Source organism: Scleropages formosus, chromosome 25 (genome assembly GCF_900964775.1).
Source record: "Scleropages formosus chromosome 25, fSclFor1.1, whole genome shotgun sequence".
NCBI lineage: Eukaryota > Metazoa > Chordata > Actinopteri > Osteoglossiformes > Osteoglossidae > Scleropages > Scleropages formosus.
The window spans coordinates 4,792,877-4,802,097 of record NC_041830.1 but is presented as its reverse complement, the minus strand read 5'-3'; the positions used below and the strand labels follow the sequence as shown (position 1 = coordinate 4,802,097).

At 40.6% G+C, this 9,221-nt stretch overlaps 1 protein-coding gene across 1 annotated transcript; it reads right to left on the bottom strand.

Annotated features, from left to right (window-relative positions):
- Positions 1–831: 831 nt before the first annotated feature.
- Positions 832–5,494, bottom strand: LOC108928159 (serine/threonine-protein kinase pim-2-like). The gene is made up of 8 exons (XM_018741950.2): positions 5,392–5,494; positions 4,687–4,864; positions 4,368–4,583; positions 3,969–4,063; positions 3,413–3,463; positions 2,680–3,058; positions 2,196–2,372; positions 832–1,823 (listed from the first exon to the last, which is right to left on the bottom strand). Exons 2-8 carry the CDS (start codon positions 4,793–4,795, stop codon positions 1,726–1,728), a joined length of 1,125 nt encoding a protein of 374 aa, XP_018597466.1. The 5' UTR covers positions 4,796–4,864; positions 5,392–5,494; the 3' UTR covers positions 832–1,725.
- Between the last annotated feature and the right edge of the window lie 3,727 nt (positions 5,495–9,221).

The following is a 9,221-nucleotide window of genomic DNA, read 5'->3' as shown; positions in this document are numbered from 1 at the left end:
GATATTTCTGGTCCAAAGATCGTCAGAATATAATGCTTTCTACGTTGTAATTTTTATGTAACGGCTGAAAGTGTTCAGGTTCTCAATCAAAATATTTCAGTGCAAAAAAAAGTTTTAGATCAGTCTGTGTGAACCACACACACACACACACACACACACACACACACACACTTTCTGAACCGCTTGTCTCATATGGGGTCGCGGGGAGCCGGAGCCTAACCCAGCAACGCAGGGCAGAGGGGACACACCCAGGACAGGACACCAGTCCATCACAAGGCACCCCAAGCGGGACTTGAATCCCAGACCCACCGGAGAGCAGGACCCGCACCCGCACGCCCCTTTTGCAAACCCAGATTCATAACATTTAAGCATCTTGTGGCTTGATCTGGGGTGGAGACAACCACATGCCCTGGATCACAGGCACCAGAGAGCAGGTTTGTCCAATAAAAAGGGTTTTATTTTAAACGTAAAGAACTCAGGATGAGGTTCTTACATCCTCACAGAGAGGATAAACAAGAAAAAAAAAAAAAAAAATCAGAACTCCCCAAACAGTTCTCTCCTGAAGTCTTCCACAATTTCTTTCCATTGACAGTAGCTGGCCTTTCTAAAAGGGCCTGGCAGGGATGGGTGTTGTGGAGCTATCCATCACACTAATCTCACCTCTGCCAAGGTGCCACTGCTCACCAGATCACAATCTACTAAATGAATGAGTCTGTATTTATCAAGTCACTTTTATTGCAAACCAAGAGCAACATCTTCTGTCATCTAATTTTTTTAATCTGACCATTGACTTCTTTTTTCATTGACCATTGTAGATAAACAAAATTTGGTTAAGTTTTTGCTTTTGCTGGCAAAACATTCCCAGAAGGCAACAAAGTTTATATCTGTATATTTTACCTTCTTCCTCTTTATTACACCTGTTTTCCCTTTAACGTGATACTTGTTAACTATCAATGTTTTTAGCTAGGGCTAAGGGAAAGGCACATTTTCCTCCCTCACAGTTACTCGCTTTCCTTAACCACTTGTCCATGTAAGAGTTACGATGGTCTGGTGCCTATCCCAGAAGCACAGAGCAAAAGTCCAAGCAGAGCAGACCATGGACACAAAAAAACAAGATCACAACCTCTTAGTCAATGCAGATTATAAACCAATTCATCCCATAAAAATAACAACTTTCGTCAAATTCTTGCCACTTACGATATACACAACCAGTAGAAAAATATTGATATTCCTCAATTTATTTAAGGGTTAGGGCCCATAAAATGTTTCTTTTATGGGGCTTCAGTGTATTGCTTTCTCTGAGTTGAAGCTGAATTAAAATTTGAAGTACTTTAAAATCGCTGAAAATAAATATACACTGTGTCCAAACACTTCAGCTCAATGACTATTATTGACTTATTCATCCCATAAACATCTGTCATCTTGTTATTGACCACCAGCACTGTGGAACACCACACATGAAATGTAAACAGTGAAAAGACTTGAATGAAGGCAGTTATAAACTGTCTGAGGGTGTTTTACTGTCAACAGCTGGGCATGTGTACACAGCTTGCTTTCACTCTGAAAATAAATCAGTGAAGAGAATGCATTTAAAAATAAAGTGGAAAATGTTTGCATCTTAAAAAATTCTCAAGCATTCTTTGCATGAAAAGCTAATGTATTATGTAATAATTTATGACTCAGCTATGTGTCTGTGTGCACCTCATGCACGTCTTCATGCAGTCATCACAATCCCTTCATCCAGTCATGTTGAAGTATCTGCTCCAGGACTGGTCTCTTGCTGGGATTATGCTGCAGGCACCAACAAATCAGGTTCCGGCATTCTGTTGAGGTTATGAAAACCATTACACCATTATACTCTTTTCAGATAAATGCTACTAGTTTAGCAGCTATGTTTTTTGACATGTCTTGAAAAGACTAATGGCAGTTCAGAATAAATCAATCAACTCTTTGTAGGACATGACACTCAAGCATATATCTACATTTATTCATTTAGTTGATGCTTTTCTCCAAAATGACATAACTATTTGCCTATTTATACAACTAGGCAATTTCACTGAAGCTATTTAGGGGAGGGACCTTGCTCAAGGGTATTACAGCTGGAGGTGGGGCTTGAACCTGGGTCCAAAGGAAACGGCTCAAACAACTATACTACCAGCTGCACCATACAGAAGAAAGTTTAATCAGATGCTTACTCTCAGATACACTATCCTTGAAGCGAAGCTGACCAGCAATAATTTCCTTTTTGTTTTTGAAAGGCACCCCTCCACAGACCAGTTCAAACAATAGCACCCCTAGGGACCAGATGGTAGCAGGGCCCCCTAGGTATTCCCCATCCAGCATCCACTCAGGGGGGCAGTAAAATTTGGTCCCTGCAGCAGAGACAATGAGGAATTTAGCTAAGGGTCCTGTTCCAAAAAAAAGCAAAGTCTCACTATTTATTGTGAGCTATGAACCAATAGCTCTTAACAAACTCTTTTAATATATTTTTATTTAAAATGTAATTCAGTAGCTGTGTCAAAATCGGGCCACCAAAATACTCCTGGGTTGCTTGCACTTACTTTTCTAAAAAAATGGATTTCCGCGAGAACGTGTACATTGCAGTTGACTAAGTATAAAGAAAGAAATCTGATGAAATCTGATTTTACTCTGTCATTCCCCACTCATCCTTAACCTGACCTGCAAATGTACTGTAGACAGTATCTTGCAAGAGGTCGCCACATCCAAAATCAATAAGTTTGATCTTCATAGTGTCTGTCTGAACCAGGATGTTCTCCAACTTAATGTCTCTGTGTAAGACTCCTCGGTCCCTACAGTATTTCACAGCGAGCACCACCTGGTTCATGATGACCTGGGCTGTACTTTCCTCAAAGTGTCCTCCCCTCCTTGCTATGAAATCCAGCATGTCCTGACAGGGAAATGGCTGCTCCAGCACCAGGATATAGTGGTCTGGCTTTTCAATCCATTCCAGCAGCTGAAGGATATAGCAGCAGTTTGGGGGATGACTCAAAATCTGCATAAGTGCCACCTCCATCGGGATTGGACCTGTATCTTCAGGCTGAGGCAAACGTGAATGAGCAAGGAGGAACGAGTTTGAGAATAAGGAACATATGATGATGAGGAAACATTCAAAGGTACCATATTGCAACAAGGGAGGTGGGCAGGAAAAGAAAGGCTGGATCATTTTCAGTAACCTTGTTTAGCACTCTAACTTTGTTATGGGTTCTGCGAAAAGAATAGTCTGTAAAAATAAATTTAAAACAATAAATTAAGAAAAGATTCATCTTACCCATAGCCTAGACACAATTGCAGCTCTTAGCTACTCATAATGAGTCCTTGCTGTGTCAGCCATAGTCTTGCCTTTATAAACCATGCCATACTGCAGATTTACAGCAAATTAACATGTACTTACTAGCTGGAGGTACTGGTACTTATCAGTTTTTGGCACATACTTGATGGCCACCTGAAAAGATATGCAAAGAACCCATATATATATATTAATACATTCTGTAATTTATTTAATTACATTTACTTAAACAAAAGACAACAAACCTAATTTGGTGAACTATTATATATTTAAGTGTGTGAGTAGTGAAACTATGGCATGGCCCAGGGTGAAATGTGATACAGTGCCAACCCCTTCCCTGCCATGCTCAAGATAACTTTATTCTGTGGTGTCTTAGTCTTTGCTTGTGTTCTGCCTTAGTTGGGACAAGTTGCAGTTCTGTTTGGTGTTGCTGGATGTAAATAAAACCCTTTTGTCTGAAAACGTATCATTAGCCCCTGTCCTACCTATGTCACCTCCACCACCACAGTTTATTTTCATTGGAAAATTGAATTTATTTGGTTGTCTTTACATTGAATAGACCAAAAACAGAAACATATTAAATGTCAAATTATACTATTGCAGTTGAAACTTACAGTATAAGAGAAATAAAGGAGCATTGACACAGGAATAAGGATCTTACCCGTCTTCTATCACATTTGCGAATTCCATCAAAAACAGCTCCACACCCCCCTTTTCCTATCAAACCTCCTACTGTGTAGCGGGCACGGAAACTGGCTGCAATGTAGAGAACTAGGTTATAAAATGTCCCGTGTTGTTAGAATGATGATTATAATGATGAGAACAACAATTATTATTTTTACTGATTGGCTGCATTGCTGTTATGTTTAATAGAAGCAACATGCAATGCAACCCTTTTACAACATTGTACAAAGGTTGATGTTTTAGTGGACCGTCTCAGGTTAGGTAGTGACATGAGGGACTTCATACAGTGGACTAGTGTTATGCCAAAATTAACAAAAACTGAAGGCTTTGGTAGAAACCATAGGACACATAGATTTTAAGGGACCTAATAATTCACCTTTACGGTGGAGCCTGGAGCAGCAAGTGAAGGGGCCAGTGGTTTCGTCTCCTGAATGAGTGTCTGCCTGAAATCTTGTTTCCTCTTCTGTGGGCCGAAGAGTTTCTGACCGGCTCCTGCCTCCCTTTATGACCTGATCTTCGAAGCTCTCACTATTATGGCATCTCTTGGCTGCTATCCCAGACACAGCCTCCTTGTCATCGACATTCTCATTTTCTGCATCAGTAGAGAGTTCTGTCACTTTCTCCCATTCCTGTTAAGGACCTGATTGCCTTCCTCATCTCACTTATTTCTCTTGCTCGCTTTCTTTCAATCTTACCTATGCATACCCATGATCTCTTTCTTGGTGTAAGCTTGCGCTGTGATTTCAGAGAGGGTGGCAAATCTCTATATAATTGTCCTTGCCCTTTTCTGAGGTTGATTCTCATCTTTGACTTGGTCCCACACAGAGTTCTTCCTCTCCTCTCTGGGTTGTCCCAGTTCTCTGGTTTGAATTCCTGTCTCATGAAAAGTAAAACAACATTTTTGTCTGCTACACTCTAATAAAGCCCCAAAATTGCTTATAATTGCCTTTAATCTTGAGTATGCAAAACTCTGGTGTTTCAAATTTGCTTATATTAATGATAAATAATCATTTAAAAAAAATGCTTCCTATGAATTCAGTGTACAACTATTTGTGCAATGTATGACACCAAAAATTCTAGTATTAGTGCATCTGTTAGCAAAATGTACTTCTGTTTACTCTAACTTGTATGTCACTTTGGAGAAAAGTATTTCCCAAATTAATAAATGTAAATGGAACATTGTTCCTAAAAAACAGATATTTGATCAGTAAAGAGTTGTCACTCTGGACTACCAAAAATATAATGACGTGTACTTCACATGCCTATTATGCAATACTGTAGTTCATTAATACATGCTACAGAAAAGCTATTTTTCATATATATTCCAATGTATAATTGTACTGATTGTCAAAATGATTTCAACCTGCAAAGCAGTTTTTAATACCTGGTAAAAGATTTACCTTCAATTTGAGATATCTTTGCTTGTTACACTCAAAGTCTTCATAACGTATTATGCATTTTTATTAGTAACTTTTGCCATTGTCTTTAATCTAAATCTGTGAAATCAATGAGCTAATGAATGAAAAAATGTTGTCATGTTGTCATGGTTACAGTCCTCAGTCATGGTAACAATTTTGACTGGCTATCCAGCACATTTTAAAACAAAATGTGTGTGTGTGTGTGTGTGAATCATGAGGCTTCAGGTTTTCCAACATCCTTTATTTATAAATTACCAAAAAATAAATCAAATAACTAAAAAAGATCACATGGATTATGTTCATACACATGGGCCCAGGCAATTTAACAGTTTTTTTTATTTTTAGACTCTCAGAAATGATTTGTTTCCCAATATATATAATTAACAGTGAAGATTTTAATATATTTTTGAAATGTAACGAGGATACAAGTGTCAAACATTTAAAAAATTCTATTGGTATATTTAATCTCACTGATGATTTTATAGTGTGCAAAGCCAATCATTTTGTTATCACCTAGCACAACAAACAAGGGGGATGTAATCTCCTTAATTACTATTTTAGGTTCACTGTCCTTTGTTTTTAACCAGGTTCTCCTTTATCCCCGCTAGCCTTTAGACCATACGATGATCAATGCCACAAGAACTATTGTGTGTGAGTGAGAGTGTGTTCCACTGATGTATGGGATGAGTGACCCATTGTAAGAAGTATACAATGTAAGTCACCATGGTGAATAAGGTATGGGCTGGTAACACTATTTTGTTGATAGTCGCTTTGGAGAAATGTCTGCTAAATGAATAAATGTAAATGAAACTGTAAACTATAAAAGCCCGGGTGTACTGACAGGGATGTTGGGAGTTAAATATCCACATCTTGATGGAAAAAAGATCTGATGGATGATACTGTCTTGGCAGGGACTCTACTGAATTGATGAATAATGCTCTACTGCACTCACCTGCCATGCCTCAGAGGCATAATGAAGACCAGCTGCTACCATTTATTGGTTAAGTAGCAAGAACTTTAAAAGTGTAACTGATCTGAGGATGATAGCTGGGGACTGTCTTTTTGGGGGGGGGGGTGTCATTCCCTATTTTCCCCCCAAAGGGCTGTTTAATAACTTTAAGTACTTTAACATTGTAAGTTCCTAAAAAGGATCAGTTAAATTAATAAATGTAAATGATGGACCCCTGGTCAGAAGAGCTGGAGCTGTTGGTCCACTTGGGGGGGGGGCAGGCAGCTCCTCTTGAGTGGTGGTCACATCACTAAACATATTCCATCTAGTTTTTGGATGCCCTCAACATTCTGAAGGGGCAACTAGACAAGTGGAAACAGCAGGTAGGTAGGACTGAGCCTACACCTCAACACAGCTACTGGTACTGTGTGGCTTTCCAGAGTGTGTAGGCACAGCTGGAGATGGCAAGAGAGTTGTGCTACTGTGGGCCCAAGCTGTATCAGAGACCAAGGACTGGGAGTGCCCAGATTTCTCCTAAGGGGGCCTTAGTGATGATGACACCTCAGGTGCTAAGGTTACTGCTCTGCCATCTGCTTGTTCCTCCTTTTCTGTCCCAACCCAGGGAAGGTGAGGTCCATTTGTCCTTGATATTGCCACCAGAGGAGTTTGTCTCAAAGTCACCCAAATAGGACCTGGGAGAGGGCTGAAGTGGAAGCCAGAAAGTGTCCCAGAACCACATCAACTTGAGGGGGAGCTGGTCAGTATCCTCACACACCAAAAACCTGAGGAACAAGCAAGTGTCTCAGCCTGACCTCCATGTCCAGTGCTTTATATTCGATGCAGGAGTCTGAAAAGACATTGACCTCTCATCCATTCAAGGTTATTGTTGCTTTTGGACCAGGTGGGCCTCAATTTAAAGGGGTGAGTGGTAATCTCTCACTCTGTAAAGGGCATCTGAACAAGTCAGTGTGAGCTTTCTTTCAGAAAGGGCTGTCCATGTAAACTGGAAGGTATGCTTGTCTATATTACTTCCTGTGTAAAGTCAAGGGAGAAAAAACCTCAAGGGGTCCAAGTGCCAGTGGCTGCCCACCTCAGAGTGATCATGCAAGTCTTAAGCCTGGATTTAAAGGCTGTAACAGACGATGCATTCCTGACAGTAACAGACTATTCCAAAGTTTAGGTGCTAAAGGTATGCCATCTTACTGAGTCAATTAAATTCAATTTTTATAGAGTGCTCTTCTCATGCAGTGACATACAGTGCTTGAACACAGGCATGAGGCAAAGAAACTATACATCAAAACAAAGACAGTTGACTACAGACTAGCATAATACAAATGCTTTTATAGAGCTATAAATATACCTACTGGTCACAGAGGAAAGGAACAAACTCCCAGCTGAAAGTCAAGGGAGAAAAAACCTCTTGGGGTCCAAGTGCCAGTGGCTGCCCACCTCTCCTGGGCATTCTAGATTAAATAAGACTAAGACAGTTCACAGGTAATACTGGCATTGTTGCTGTATGCTAGCTTCATTTCCCAGTTCAACAACGAACATCTTGTCCATCATGGTGGTTGCTCATCATCGTCAGCCAGCATGGGCGCTTCTGTAACGGCCGGCTGGCCTCCTCAGGTCTTATTTTAGGAAAATAATTGATCACAAGTACTTTAAGGTAACTCACATCCAATGAATGAAGACAATGTCTTCAATAATCTTACAAAGGTAAGACAGCAATGCCATTTGCTGTCTTATAGGTCAGCAGTAAGATTTCATAATTAACTCTAAACGCAACTGGAAGCCAATGCAATGATTTAAGTACTGGTATTATGTGGCTGTACTTGTATTTTTTGTTTGAGTTGGTGTAACAGTACTTCCTAATTATTGCAGCAGGTTTCTGTACCAACTGTAACCTGGATATACTCAGGTACGAACAGCCCCAAAATAAAGCATTATAATACAGCGTATGTGACGCAAATGCATTAACCAATTTCTCAGCACCCTGCCTACATAAGAATCACTTTAATTGAGCTATGTGTCACAAATGAAGGAAGTACGACCTAGTCAATGTAACAATATCAGACACAAATTACAGATTTCCATCCAACAAAACACCCAAGTCCTTAACACACTATGCTTGAAGCTTATACCATTGCTGGGAAATATTGGTGTGATTGTGCCATCACCACCCACCAGTAACAGTACCTAGGTTTTACTGGCATTCAGAGATTTAAAAAAAAAAAAAACTCATTCATGATGTTATATTGGTAAAACTGTTTGCTGAAGGCACAATATGTAATGGCTCATCAGGCTTAAGTGAAGCATATTGTAGCGTCCGGACGGGAGTCCGACACAGACGCGCGTTGCTATTACGTCCAAACACAGACGAAATATAAAATGACTTCACGTGCAGTGTGATGTTAAAAGTGTACTGTGCGTATTGTAAGACACTCGGTGGAAGTGAAACAGGAAACACGAGACCAGGAAACACACACGGTGTTTGAACTACAGTGAACAGTGAAACGCTAATCTGTGAGTATGACCGCAACCCCGAGACGTGACGAAATACCGGACAGGAACGATGGACCAGGACTGAAGAACAAGAGGCAGGAACTGACGGGACGGGCACTCGGGACTGGAACATGCACACCTAGGAAACAGATTGTGGGAACAAGAGACTACGAATCGCCAAGAGAGCACAATAGAACCGCTGATTAAGAATCCGCAAGTAGTTCTGCTCCGCTGGCTCCTTTTATACCTCCATGTCCTACGAGACTGTGAGGTGATAGGTAAGCGTTAACTAGTGGCACTGAGTGGCACCGCCTCTGACCAGGAGGGGCAGTGACCCCGTGGGACGTGACAGTACCCCCCC

Bases quoted from the DNA above. Each gene is read 5' to 3' on its own strand.
- LOC108928159 (XM_018741950.2), bottom strand. From the start codon at position 4,795: ATGAGAATCAACCTCAGAAAAGGGCAAGGACAATTATATAGAGATTTG. The intron at 4,584-4,686 runs GTAAGATTGAAA...CTACTGATGCAG, and splicing joins GAGATCATGGGTATGCATAG to AAAATGAGAATGTCGATGAC. The intron at 3,059-3,412 runs GTAAGTACATGT...CGTTTGCCTCAG, and splicing joins AGTACCAGTACCTCCAGCTA to CCTGAAGATACAGGTCCAAT.